General features: G+C 47.8%; 1 protein-coding gene across 1 annotated transcript in view; it reads right to left on the bottom strand.

Moving 5' to 3' along the window:
• Positions 1–343: 343 nt before the first annotated feature.
• Positions 344–14,826, bottom strand: part of Trappc10 (trafficking protein particle complex subunit 10) — a 64,017-nt gene continuing 49,534 nt past the window's right edge. The window contains exons 18-23 of the mRNA XM_041634702.1: positions 13,977–14,077; positions 11,888–12,014; positions 10,616–10,786; positions 6,606–6,783; positions 2,508–2,702; positions 344–1,702 (exon numbers count right to left, since the gene is read on the bottom strand). Of these exons, the coding sequence (XP_041490636.1) occupies positions 1,464–1,702; positions 2,508–2,702; positions 6,606–6,783; positions 10,616–10,786; positions 11,888–12,014; positions 13,977–14,077 (1,011 nt within the window). The 3' untranslated portion in view covers positions 344–1,463. The remainder of the gene's footprint in view (positions 1,703–2,507; positions 2,703–6,605; positions 6,784–10,615; positions 10,787–11,887; positions 12,015–13,976; positions 14,078–14,826) is intronic.

Here is a 14,826-nt window from a genome sequence, read left to right as displayed (position 1 = left end):
TTGTCCAAGCTTATTAATTTTAAACTGCACATAAGTTTCAATAAATGTTTATTTTCTTTATGCATTCCTCCAATTCTTGCAAATGAGAGATCGGGGGCAGTAATAACACTGTCTTTTACTTACTGACTCAGTTAAAAAGGAAATACACCAAATACTGAAAATGTTGGCTTGGTTCTCCTGGCTTCTGCCTTGTGTTCCTGATTCCCTGTTCCCAAGCAGGGTTCCTGGGGGGCAACCACTGCTGAAGACGGCTCCTTCTTCCACTTTGCATCTCAAGTTCCACTCATGTAAGCCATGCCAATGAACCCGAGCACTCTATCTCATATGTACAAAAATACATCACTTCAGAGGAATGAAAATGTTTAATACATACAGCATGTATTTACAAGCTATGACTTCCACACCAGTAAAAACGAACACACATTTATTTTGCCTTGATTTTTGGTGCAACTTATACACAAACATTACATCAGTTAGTCTGTACTCTTAAAAATAATAAATCAACAATATGTACAATTAAATTTACAACCAAAAGTAAATGAACCCGTTGGTGCGGTATGACTGCGACCCAGGGAAGCTGCAGAGGCCCCACCAGGCCGAGACCTCCTTTGACCGACCAGAGCACAAGAGACCTCTCTCATCTTCACTCCACATGGAGCGTCTTCAGTTCCAAGACTTAAGGTGCAAAAGATGTCGGTTATACAGCTACAATACATGAGCAGACTTTAAAGTGAGAGAAAGCATTTCACCCCCACATCCAACAATTATAATAAATATAGATTTAATTCCAAGTGCATATGATATTCAATCATTAGGGAGAATCGGGGATCCAGAACGTCTAACCTAAGCCATCTCCACACCACACTTCCCTGTGCTCTGGTCGTCTCTCCAGTGCCTTTCATGTGGCTTCTACAGATGGACCTTGTGATCTGCCGGGCATCCCAAGGCACAGAAGGGGTTATGTTCCTCCCACCCACCCCCACCCAAAAGGTGTTACTATAAAATCATAACTAGGGAATCTGGAGTGTAGGACAGGGTTTCATCCCTCAGGAGGCCCACAAGTCGCCAAGGGGCTGGACTGTATGAGCAAAGGGCACACAGTGCCGTAAGAAGGCTGTGGAATCTGCTCAAGGTCCACCTGGGACAAACAGAAATGGACGGGAGCCACCCAGAGAAAGGCTGTGGGAGGAGACCAGTCTTGTGGGGAAGGTACATGAGTTAGGGATACCAGCATGGGGACAGGATCAGGGATGAAAAAATAAAAATGAATCCTGTATCATAGACAACATGAGGTGATTCTCTACTCCACTGAGCAGCTGAAGGACACTGTTCTCTGCGGCGTCTGTAGCTAGGCAGAACTGCCAAAGTCTGGTTAGAGCTAGTGTGTTACCACAGACCACAATCCAGCCAAAATCCCTAAAGTGCACTCACGGCCACTCTGGCTTCGCTGGCCCATGACATCGTCAGGTAACACTGACTTCCAGGACGTGGTCGTCTTGACTGGGAATGACCAGGATCTGCATGCCAGTGCTGGAGTTGAAGACCTGGCCAGCGGGCAGTGCCTGGAGCCGGGGCATGGGCAAGCCCTTATGTTCGCTGCTGGAAGCTGAGTGTGTGCTGCCTCTACTCCGCACGCTGCTGCAGTCCAGCTGGTCATCTAGGTGCTTGTCCACTGACAGGCTGTCATTTTCTATCCAGCTGTCTGTGGAATACATAGGAAGTCAGACCAAGCCACCGCAGCATGAGCCTGGGGAAGGGGGAAGCCAACCTGGACTATCACGTGGACCCAGGCGAGTCACCTGAGTGTCACATTGTTACACAATTATTGTGGTTTCTGAAAATTTCTACTGGCCCTGAAAATATGTTTTAGCGTTTCAGCCTACCACATGAAGCTACAGTCTATTTAAATACAGAATTTATCATTAATTCTAAAAGGTCTCAAACTGTTTAGTAGAAATCACACTTCAGATTTGGACTCTGAACTGGCAGTGTGGTTTGGTTCTCTCAAGATACCAAGTAGTGGCAGAAACCACCGTCCCCAGTTAGTTGTCTATTCATTCGTTCCCCGCAACCCTCCATCGCCATGGCTGGGGACACACCAGGCTGGCACTAAGAAAACTGTGCAGCCCACAATTTGGGAATTTTGTACTTTGTTTTAAAGCTTATCTTGTCTACATCTGTACTTTTAATTCTATTTATTTATTAATTTTTTTGTTTATTTATTTATTTTGGTTTTTTGAGACAGGGTTTCTCTGTTGTAGACCAGGCTGGCCTCGAACTTGCAGAGATCTGTCGCCTCTGTTTCCTGGTTACATCTGTACTTTTAAACAAACTCTGTGCAAATGGTTTTGCACAGAGGAGGTAGGTAGGAGGCTATGCTTAGATGCTCAGTGGGTCTGGGCAGTGTATCAACTGACTTGTAGTAACTTTCCACCTGGGACGGGTTATCAGGACATGACCTACTTTATGTAATGAGGGAAGCATCTGTCCTTCTGTAAATGCCTTACCAGCATCCAGTTGAGAGGCATGAGCAGAGTGGTGGGGGAGGTACTTAAACAGCCGAACATCAGGCAAGGGGAGGTAACCAGCAAACAGAGGCATCACTTCCATATGGACTCTGTGAGTGGCCTGGGCAGCCACAGGCATGGATATGACACCACAGCTCTTCCCACACACAGCCCAGTTGCTGCTGTTGTCCACAACTGGAATGAGGAGAACACACCATTTGTACAGACAGCAAAGTGAGACCCCCGCCCTTTCCAATCCTCACAGTCGACCTCGCTGTAGCACACGTCTCACCTAAGTACACCTTACAGTGAGTATGTGCTTGAACAATCAAGGCACACCATTGTTTCAGTGCAACATTCAGTTCTAGTTTAGACTGGATCACATTAGATGTAGACAGAAAACCACCCTTTCCATCAGACTAGTGAGGCGGTATAAACTAAGCTGCCTGGAAGTAGCTGCATCAAGTCCTTGATCTGTGATGTGCTTTGGTCCTCAGCTGGTGGTGCTACTGCAGGATCACATCGTAAGAGTGATAACTCCATCAGTGGGGTCCGTGATGAGTTCATGCAAATGGCTGCTAGGAGGTGGGCCTGGTTGGAGGAATGTCACTGGAGAAGAAGGGCCTTTGAAGGGTCTATCTTGTCCACAGATCCTTTTTTTTTTTCTCAGCTTCCTACATGCCATGAATAAGCAGACTCCTTCATCACACTCCCCAACCACCACGTTTCTGCCTTGTCTCAGTCCCAAAGCAATGGAGCCAGCTGAGGACGAGTAGAGCCACAGCCAATGAAAAGCTGTTCCTCTGGATTCCACAGGCACCTGTCTCAGGGAGAGAAAGCTGCCCAGCACTGCCTGGATACTGCTCCTGGGTGCCACCATTCATGGAGTGAGAATAATGCCATCAACCTTCAGATGCTTCCCAAGGATGTAAAAAGATGGTACACTTTGCATTACATAGCTTGGTCACAGTAGGTCATCAGTATATGGCAGCTGTCATTAACATAAATTATTTTGTTGTTCTGAAGCAGGGTCCGGCTGGTCTGGAACTCACTATGGGAACCAGGTTGGGCTCAAACTCAGAGACCCACCTGCCTCTGCCTCTGGAGTACTGGGATTAAAGGTGTGCACCACCACTGCCCAGCTGTCCAACATATTTGGCTCTTAAAACCCCCTCCCACCCCTTACTGATCTAGGATGATCCTGACACCCAGTCTGAGGTCAAGACAGCAAGTGAGGAAGGACAGCCCAGGCCAGGATGGTGAGCAGGAAAAGACCCTTCCCACAAGAAGCAGACAAGCAGCAAGGAGGTCACAGCTTCCTATGCCATGCCTGACTTGAAGGCCAGGAGCAACAGAGGCAAGTGGGGTGGCCATGAGGTTAGCTGTTGCTCAGACAGGCAGGGAGGCAGCTGCAGGGTGCCCCATCTCCAAGTGAGCACCAGGCTGCTGCCTCCATGCCACACTCACGCTGGCTCTGATGAAGCATGGACTCGCTGGGAATGGACAACTACTTGAGAATCCCTCCGCAGTCACAGTCATCTACTGTTCAGTTCACTCCTCCTCCTCTCCTGCTTCTTTGCTGTGTGTTAACATGTGTTATGGAGCACATGTGGACATCAGAGAACACCTTGCAGGAGTCAGTTCTCTCCTTCCACCATGTCGTCTCAGGGATCAAACTCTAGGTTTGGTGGCAAGCATCTTGACTCACCGAACCATCTTGCAAGTCCAAAAGCATTGTGAAGTGTGTCTTGACAGTTACAGAGGTCACATGAACCCAGCCTTCCCTACTGTGAACAGCATGGCCACCAGGCAGCAGTCTTCAAAGGCCCACCACTTTCAAAGGCACTTGGGTCAGACTTTTTGTTTGTTTTTGGTTTAATGCCACAGAACCACAGACACGGGCTGCCTGCCCTCATTCTGCCCTTTGTCAACCTCAGATCCATTACCCTTCCTGTAATGCTGTTAATTGAGACTGTCCCCATCTTAAATTGTAATCTCTTCAGAAGAGGAGTCAAGATGTCCATCAAAACCCTGTGTGCAGCCAGAGCTTACGGCTTTACCCCATCAGTCAGTAGCTGAGGAATCTGAGCTACTTCAGTCTGGTGCTTCACGCTTTTCACACTCTGAGCTGCAGGACGGTGGTGAGAGCAGAAGTGTGGAGAGCGTTCTGCACTGTGTGCTGCAGTGGGCTGACGCCACACTAGCTCAGTGCGTGAGCTAATGACTGGCGAGCTATGGGCATCAGTGCTAGTATCCAGCAGATACTTTCTTGAAAATGAACCACACGAGGCTACCGTGTTATGTTCAAAACAAACAGTTCAGAGCAAAGCCAGGCGATTCCCACCCGTCATCCCAGAACTTCAGAGGCTGGGGCACAAAAACTTCCATGAGTTCCAGGCCAGCCTGGGCTACAGAGTGAGCCTCTCTCTGTCTGAGGCCCCCTCACCACCTTCCCCCTCAAAAACCAGCCCATCAGTATTTGTCATGACTTAAAACTTTAAGACTTTAAGCATAAAATGGAGTTTGCGAAGTTTGCATTGCCACTGTGCAGGTGAGCTGCTCAGCTGTGAGTGAAATGAAACATTTTTACAACTGTGCACAATTAGGAAACCATGTTTTCTAAATGATTACTCATGGTACTACAAAGTAACACCTGGCCAAAAAGTGCTCAGGGCAGGACAGATAGGAAGTCTGCATGAAATGAGCAACTCCCCACTTCTAAGCAGTGGTGGTCTGTAAAAGCTTCCTCAGGTAATTCAATTAGTACACTGTCTCTCCTCAGAGTGGACAGATGAGGCACAGAACTTCGATTATCTCTGATTAAGCTAGACAGCAAAGAGATCAAAGATCCCGGACATCACAGCACTGTCATTTTTCTACTCGGGAACAGAGTTATTTTTCATGAAAATGAATTCATGTCATGTGTATGTACACGATGATACACTGCGTGAATCAGATACACACGTGTCGTTGCAGACTTGTGGAGGTCAGAAGACAAGTTTTAGGAATGCGTCAGTTCTCTCCTTCCAGAGTGGGTTCCAGGGGTTGAACTAGGTTGTTAGGCTGCAGAGAGCACACTTTCACTCTTGAGCCATCTGCCAGCCCTGTTTGATTTCATGTGCATTGTATGTTCCTGTGTTTGCACATGTGGAGCCCAGAGGTCAACTTTGGCTGTCATTCCTCAGGCACCATTCACCTTGCTTGAGATATGGCCTCTCACTGGCCTAGATCTTGCTAATCTGGCAGGTCTGCTTGTCTCTGCCTTCCCAGCACTGGAAAGACAAGTTTTTGTCTCCACCCCCAGCTTTTCCATGTAGGTTCTGGAGACTGTAACTTCGGTCCCTGTGCTGGCTTAGTGATCGAGCTACTTCTCTAAGCCCGTTTTTGAAATAGACTCTCAAATAGCCCAGACTGGCCTAGAATTCACTTTAACAGAGGCTGGCCTTAAACTCCCGATTCTTCTGTATCTGTTTCACAAGTTCTGGTGTTACAGGCATGCACCATCACACCTAGAACATTGGCGTGTTAAAAAAAATCTTTATATTACTATCAATGTATGTGCATTGTGTAAGCATAGACATGGCACGGCACACATGTGGACATCAGAGGACGTTTGGGAACTGGTTCTCTCTTTTCACTGTGGGCTTCAGGGGCTGAACTTAGGCCATCGAGCAGGAGCTCCATGTGGGTGCTTTCACCCACTGAGCCATTCTGCTGCCATATTATTTTAAAAACTATAAATATTTGGTTCACCAATCATGTTTAGAGTGATTGTGAGAACTGCAGAGCCTGGGGAGAATAAGAGAGGATAGTGTGTGGTCAGGAGCTTCAGCTGTTGTGAGCACACTGACACAGCTTTAGGGTAATGGTGGGATGCTAACCCTACACAGAGGGCAGATGCATCCGTGGTCCTGAGTCCCTAGACTCCTGCCCGGTGCCTGTTAGAATGCACAGTAAACCAGAGCTGTGCTCAGTCAGCCCAGATTGTGCTGTATCATGAATCTATCAGGCAAATGCTGGGATTCTAGAACTCCCAGGATGCCGCATGTCACTGGAGACCGTGGAGCATCGCACCATCAGGAAGAGCTTGAGGCCTACCTTCATACATAAGCTTGGTGGAAAAATATTCCTCAGACTCCACGAGGGCTTCATCCTTGTCCACATCCAGGAGGTCGGCGAGCCGTGTGATAGACACCTCCAAGGAGCAGAGTGAGCCCGTCCTACAGTACTCAGCCCCTGCAGCAGGGAGGATCTCAGCTCTCACACTGTACAGTGTCTGGAAGGAAGGGACAGAGAGGACAAGGCACAGCTTAACCAGTAGCCAGAGGAAAGGCTGCTGAGGGCCAGGGCAGAGCTGTCCACTCACTTTTCAGCACAGGGAAAGCCACCCCTACTACGTGGCCACAGAGCAACCTAGGCAGCTAGTACTTAGAGACATGGCCTTCTCCTCTTTTCTTTTCTTCTTACATTTATTATTGCTGGTGAGAGGAGAACATGAGTATGCACACACCATGACATGTGTATGGAAATCAGAAGCCAACTTTGTAGAGATGCTTCTCTCCTCCCACCTCTTCACTGTTTCTAGGGATCAAACTCAAGCTTTTTGCAACACCTTTCCCTTCAGCCAACGAACCACGGGAATTTTCAAAACATGGGCGCAAAGGCAGTGGAGTGACCCTCCATGTGTCTCTCCCACATCAAGGTTACTAACATTTGCTTCATCTGCTTGATCTAAGTCTCCATTAGAGTTTATAAATCTGCCTAAGATATTCAGAGGCAAATTCCAGACAACCTGCTGTCTCACCTCTTACGTTAACACTGAATATTAGTAAAGAATAGATGCTTTCTTGCCAAAACACAACATCATTACCGGAACTAGTAAAGTTAACACAAACCTCTGGGTTAATTTGGTCTATAACCCCCTTTTCCTCATCAGCCTCATTCTTGATGTTTTTTTTTTTTTGCACAAACCAGTATTTTATCAACACCCAGCACAAACCAAGGCTCCCAACCTGCCTGCTGCTAGTGGCACGGGTGAGAGGCTCATATCACACATGGGCAGTTCAGGTTCTGCCTGGCATGCGTGGAGCAACAGATCATATCTCAATAGAAAACATTGCCTTGCTATTCAAAGGAGGTATCTGAGATCAAGAATCATGGTTCTTCTGAGGATTCATGGAAAGATGACAACTTCTCTGGGGATTCATGAAGGTAAACCAGTTCTCAGGCAGCCTTGGTCGTGACTTTCTTATCAAACACTCAATTAAGTCTGATCAGAGAAAGGCAAATGCTCACCAATCTGATGGGCTGCTCTCTTGCTCTCCCATTATGGGGCCCTGGGAACTGACACATGCAGACATGAGAACACGAACCCAGCCCTCTGACTGGGATGAGGTGGTGATGGAGGAAGGTCATTGGTTAAATAAAAAGAAACTGCTTGGCCCTCATTGGTTAGAAGATAGGTGGGAGGAGTAAACAGAACAGAACGCTGGGAGGAAGAGGAAGTGAGCTCAGACTCCACAGCTCTCCTCTCGGGAGCAGACGCCTCAGAGAGACGCCATGCTCCCGGCTCCTGGGCAGACACACGCGATGAAGCTCCGACCCAGGATGGACATAGGCTAGAATCTTCCCAGTAAGCGCACCTAGGGGTGCTACACAGATGATTAGAAATGGGCTAAATTAATATGTGAGAATTAGCCTAGAAGAGGTTAGATAGAAATGGGCCAAGCAGTGATTAAATGAATACAGTTTGTGTGTTGTTATTTCGGGCATAAGCTAGCCAGGCAGCTGGGGTGCTGGGGACACAGCCCCGCCAACCATATTACTACAAGGTGGGGGGCAGGGGTGCTGCAGAATGCATCCACACAGGCCAGCTCTGGGTGTTCAGCAGAGATACAAGGTTACCCATTCACACATCCTACACCAGGCATTAGTTGGATCCACTAGGTGGAATGAGTTTTGAGCCTAGCAGAGGACACATTTCCTAAAGGCTCAAGGGTGCCGTCTACGGTGGCAGTGGAGTTGATCTCAAGTTATCCTCTCACACCGGTTTCTGGAGAAAAGTCAATGGCTGCAGGAAGAGCTCGCTCCCGAGAGGTGTCAGCACCAGTCTCTGTCACTGGACTGCTGACTCTACAAATCTGTGACTAGAACCAGGCTTTTCCAGTACGAAACTACCAGTCACAGGCAGTGGCATCACACCATTCTGTGGCAGCATAGGAACAACTGATGAGTCACAGAACAGAGTGGCTCAGTCAAAACGTAAACACAAGCACCAAGACTATCAAGCCCTTAGAAACCTTTCTGACCTTGACTTTGGTGATAGATTCTTAGATCTGAAACCAGAGATTCAAGTGATGAAGGGAGAAAAATTAGATTTCATCAAAAGCAAACACTTCTGTGCTTCCATGGATATCGTCAAGCAAGTGAATGTTAACTATGGAAGGGGTACATGTTTACAAGTTATACACAGTAACGGACAGCCACTTGAGATATACCAAGAACTTACAATCTAATGTAAGTGAACAAAGGATTCAAGCCAGCATCTCTCTAGATGACCTGTAACTACTAAACCACATACCACTTGGCCTCTTGGGAATCCTCCTACCTCACCCCCCAAACACTCTGCAACCTCTTCGGGATGGTCTTGACTAAGGAGCCAGCAGCTGCAGTGCTGTGAGATGCAACCCCGGGACCCCCGGAGAGCTGCTGGAGTCCTGCTTCTCAAAAGCCTACCCAGAGTTACACTGTGACCCAACTCCACTTGAGGGTATTTATTCCAGAGAACCAGTTACGTGTCCTGTGTGTGTCCACAGAAGAACTCGTGTGTGGATTTCCCTAGCATCATTGTCGCAGGAGCACATTATCAACAGGAAGATTCTGGCCACTGATAATGGATGGACATGTGGTCCATCGGCCGTGAAATAGCATGTAGCAAAAGGAACAAAGTCCTGACGTGTGCTTCCAAATGGACGAGCTTTGAGGACACTGCCAAATAGAGGATGCTAATCACATGTCACATGGTATCAGGGTGGGAAACTGAGGAAGACACAGACAGACCTGCTTGCAGCTTATAGATTCACCTCGGTAAGGAGGAAATGAGGAGTAGCCATGGCTGAGTAGAGAGAGGCACTTTTGGAACACAAAGTATTCCCCAACAAGCTCTGAAAAACGGTCACATAACCGAGTGTTAGGACATGTGGAAGGCACATGCTGAGCACTGTCACACACAGAGACACCTCAACAGCTTCCCACACAAAGGTCCTGACTGACGTTCAGTCTCAAGAACATAATTAAGAAAGCAGCCCACCAAAGGTCTGTGACTACAACTGTTCAGGAGGAATCTGGTTCTTAGCTTGCAGGACCCCTGAACTGGTGTGAGAGGAAGGGAAAAGACACAGTGGTAACAGAAGCCAGACAGACTCCTCCACAGCAGTGATTCCTGACTGCTGATCATCACATATTGGAGCTGTGTGTTGGCACTACATAAAAACAAGCCACAGCACTGGCTATATTTAACTCGATGGCTAATGTACAGAGTTGAAAATATGGGCTTCAAAATAATTAGACTGATTTGCTTAGAGGGAGGTAGAAAATAAAAATGGTTAGTGTCAAGAACTATAAACACAAATGCCTTTCTATCTGTCCAGCACAAAGTCAAGGAACTGAGCTGACTTACAAACCCAACCAGGCTTGTGTGCCCAGCTCATGCCCATTCGAAGCAGCACACTCAAACAAGAGAGATTAGGATAAAGTAATTAACTTTCTCCTGTAACACTTCCTTGCTTTGTGTTTGAAAGCAGAGGCCTGGAGCAGGAGCTCAGGACAGAGATGAAATGACTCTAACATGTATTCCAGATTGTTAGGACAGCAGGAGAAGGCGAGGGGTCAAGGTCACAGACCATCAGTATCATGAAGAGCAGGTGCAGCCCAGGAAGGACACGTACCACAAAGTGGACAGGCATGGGCTTAGCTGCTCAGAGGTCACAGTCTTCCCTGAGGTGTGGCTCCAGTATATTGAAAGAATCCACCTGAACCTCTGGAGTATCAAGAACATGAAGTGCTCATACTTCCATCCCCACCTCCTTTCCCAATAATAGATTACATACAAAAAAGTTCTCCACTTGGAATTCATAAATGTAGGGCTTCAAGGAGACAGTCAGCTGCTCTTCAGAAGCTGGGGAAAATCCCACAGAGAACCGGCAGTGCAGAGGAGGGGGAGGTTCCTGAGTCCACGTCAACTCCCAGACAAAGAACACGGACTGCTTGCTGTGAATAAGCTGTAATGAGAAGCACAACTTTGGTCACAGTTCTGGGAGCCCTGGGGAGGACATAGGCCTTTCGCTTTATGCAAAGGGGCATGTGTCAGGCAGTCTGCTGTGAGCCTGTGGGTTCCTCTGATTTCGCAGCACCTACCATGTCTCAGTCCCGCCTGCCTGGTCTGACACAGAGCCTGGCCCCCGGCTGGTAAAAGAACTCTGCTTTATGACTACATAAGCTTCACAGCATCAGCGAGCATGAAAAGGAGCTTTCAGAATCATTATTAGTATACAGCAAACTCCCAAATGGCTCCATAATGGGGCATTAATGCCACTGTCAAAGCCGGACCAATGGCACTTCCTGGAGGTGGTAGAAACTTCAGGAGGTGGGCTAGTAATTGAGGAAGGATATGAAGAAAACATTTGGGCCCTGCCTCCCTTCCTCTCTCTCTCCTCTCTCTCCCTGGTTTCCATAAGGCCAGGGCAACAGCAACTTTGCTCTACCACGCTCCCCCCCCCCCCCCCATGATGGACTGCCTCCGCAGAGGACCAAAAGCAACCAGGCAAAGTGACCATGAACTAGAACCTTTGGAACCAGGAACCAAAGAAGCCTTCTTTCCTCTCAGGGACTGTAGCACAGCGACAGAAGGTTAATATGACTGCCACCCAGTTTGCATCCATGTCAATCATTTCCTATTAACATAAAGTAACTTAGGAATAAGTCTAGCCAGACACATGGCCTAAACGTCAGGGGCCACACCTACAGGCTCAGGGACAGGTTCAACAGAGATGGAACAATGGTCAAAGCCAGCAACACTGACTGTCCAAAAGTACACAGGAAAGTACAAAAAATGCCAGGGAGTGAGGGCCTAGTTGTGAGCTTCTCATAGCAACATATATATTACATACATACATACATACATACGTATATATGTCCCACAGGTGGGCTTAGAAGGCTGAGGGGACAGGTGGGCTACATAGCACACAGTACTGCAGTTCTGACCCAGGCCCTCCATCCTGCCCAAAGCTCATCCAATCAGCATCAGGCTCTGCTCAGCTGCAGTCCCCCTGGTCTCCTCCCCTGACCTGCTGAGAATCTGGCGCTCAGACCAGAGCAGTTACCTGCTGGGACTGCGTGTTCAGGGGCGTCAGCCTCAGGTCAGTAGCATGACCCATGTCTTCCAGCTTACTATCTGATAGCTCAAAGTCCAGCTCTGACAGGTTCTGGACACGGACCTGCACGTATTTCCTAGAGCACAGAAACAGAGTGCGTCACTAGGGCTCTTACCTGGGTCTCGACTACGCAAAAGGGAGACCCTGTCTGAGGGAATCATGACAGATGTAGGAAGAGTGTGTGGTGTCAACACTTTCATTTTGGAACACAGTTAAAGGTGTCAGAATAAATAACTAATCTTTTAAACAGGCAGCCCGTGAGAAACGGACCTGAGGAAGTTGATCTGATGTGTGGCCAGTCGGTTTCTTGCGGGGAAGCCTGACTACCCTTCCCCACTTCAGGCCTTCCCTGCTCACTTCTGCTATCTGGAGAACATTGAAAAGCAAGTCTTTAATAAAGACTTAGAATCACCATGGAAACAAATCTCTGTGCATGTCTAAGATGGGTGTCTAGACCAGGTTAACAGGTGAAGTCCCACCCTCACTAGAGTGGCACCACGCCACGGCTGGCATCCCAGCCTGAATAAACAGGAAAAAGCAAGTGGAGCACCGACACCCACATCTCTGCTTCCTGACTGTGACACAAGATGAGGAGCTGCCCATTGCCCTGCTGCCACCCCTTCCCTGCTATGCTGGACTGTGTCCCCAGAACTATAACCCAAGTAAGCCCTTCCTGAAGTTGCTTTGCTCACAGCAACAAGACGGGCATAATTACAGCTGTTTATTTTTTTAGCTGCTTTAAATGAAGCAGCCATATTCTTTTCGAGATTACTGAGGTTTCAACCTTTGTATGTAATGTGTGTTACATGAAGAGAAAAATACTGTTCATATAACATTTCATTCTTAAAACTTAGCCAAATCCCATCGGTCTGTGAGAAAGAGGACTGTTACAGTAAGAGGGAAGTATCTGAAGCAGGAAGAGCAGACACTGTACGGCCCTGACACTGCTGTCATCTCTAGACGCCCCCTAGGGTAGATGATACTTCTAGAGTGGGTGCTCAGCTAGGCAATGTGGCTCCTTCCAGAAGACACCAGCACACCCGAGTCATCTGGGGCTGGGATACTGGTGTAGTGAGAACACTATGCAGCAAATGGAGCAGCTAAGAACTAGGCCCCAAGTGATAGTGCTTTAAAAACTCTACCCTGTGGGTATCTGATAGAGAGCTAGCTACACAAACCCATGAGAAGGCACTGGGCAGCCCAAAACACAGCACCTTATAGAAGTTGAACACTGAAGTCTGCCAGAAAGTCGGTAGTTAAAACAGAGACAGGGGTAGAAAGAGACTGTTAATCAGTTGAAGATCTTATTGTTTTAAGTTTGGCACAGTGGCTGTGCCCTAATCTACTGCTATTTCAGCCAGCAACTACAACTTCACAGTTACCAGCCTGCTTCTCTAGGAGTGGCCTGGCCACTAAGGTTGTATGTAGTCTGATGAGAATTCTGTTCCCGCAGGCATTGGCTCTGTAGCTGCCACTAAAGGGAGCTTTAACTAAATCTCTATCATTCTATTTATAAGTAAGACTTGAAATTCAAAGGTTGGGATGAAAACCTGTGAGCTCAGAGAAGGCTGAGTAGCAAAAAGCGAAATTTCTCTCCTTGCTGGCATCTCTGAAGGATCCATGCTTCTGCTCCACCAAAACAGAAAAACCAACGCCACTCCAAATCCATCCCTACTACTTCCTGTTGTCTCTCTCTACTGGATGCCCTCTGATGCTCTATGGTCACTTTCTGTCAACTAATTGCTGGCTCAGTCTTCTGACCTAAGGTTAATTTTATTTAATAAATGCAAATACAAACTGGGGGTTCACAGTATGACTGAACATCCCCAACAAGATCTGGTTTGGATTTCACCTAAAACTTTATACTGACATGTCAGCTGTGAGGCAGAGAAGAAGCTGGGAACACGGCCTGGTACTCGTGACACAGGGAGCTACTCTGGTAATGTGTAAAAACCCCAGTGACATACAAGGACAAGCTATGCACTCTGTCCAATGGAGGGGTGAGGGAGAAGCAGAGCTGGCCCCCATTCCCCCTTACCGGGTTCCAGCAGAGAGCAGAGTGTGTGTGGTCCTGAAGGGCACACTGAATGTCAGTGCAATGACAGTGGAGTAGATAGACCACGGGCAATCAATGGACACCTGTGAAGAAATAGAGGCCACCTTTAACCCACTGTCCAAGAGCACAACCCTGTCACCGTCCACCCAGCTGCACAGTGGCTTTATTGCAGTTCGCCATCACTGTCCCAAGAGGAAATTCTATCAGACATATTTTCATATGAACAAGGAAAACAAGGAGCTGCAGAATCAGCAAGAAATGGAGACAGAATTGGAAACAGTCCCAGAACACCAGCTCAGTTCATAGCACAGACATCTTGACAGGAAAGAGCAAGGCCACCTATGCCTCATGCATCTGGGGTCCAAAGGCTCCTCACAGTACAGCATGTGTCCTACGGCTCACACAACCATGAGCCACTGGAAAGCAAGCAATCATCCAATTACTTCACCTGTCTGACAGAACCTAGCTAAAGGCCGACCAAAGTGGAGCTACAGTGGAGAGCAAGAAAGACACTCCTAGGGGCGGAAGAGGAGAGGTCTTGAGTTTGCTTTTATCCCCACACAGAATAGGCAAATCTACGGGTGCAAATGACATCTCCCACTAAAGGAGACATTATCTTTATCTTCTGCATTCTCTGCACAGGGTGCAGGGAGAAGTTTCTTAACTACTCTTAAGAGACTGTGCCAAGGCTTGAATGCGAATGGCCCCTCAAGCTCGTGCTTGAATACTTGGTGTGGCCTTGTTGAGGCAGTGTCGCTGGAGGCAGGCTCTGAGGTTTTAAAAGCCCACCATATCAGTTAGCTCTGTCTCATGCCTGTGGATCAAGGCTAAG

Source organism: Microtus oregoni, unplaced genomic scaffold, assembly GCF_018167655.1.
Source record: "Microtus oregoni isolate MIOR12 unplaced genomic scaffold, Mior012 000046F_ref0000063, whole genome shotgun sequence".
NCBI lineage: Eukaryota > Metazoa > Chordata > Mammalia > Rodentia > Cricetidae > Microtus > Microtus oregoni.
This window is presented reverse-complemented; position numbering and strand designations above follow the sequence as displayed.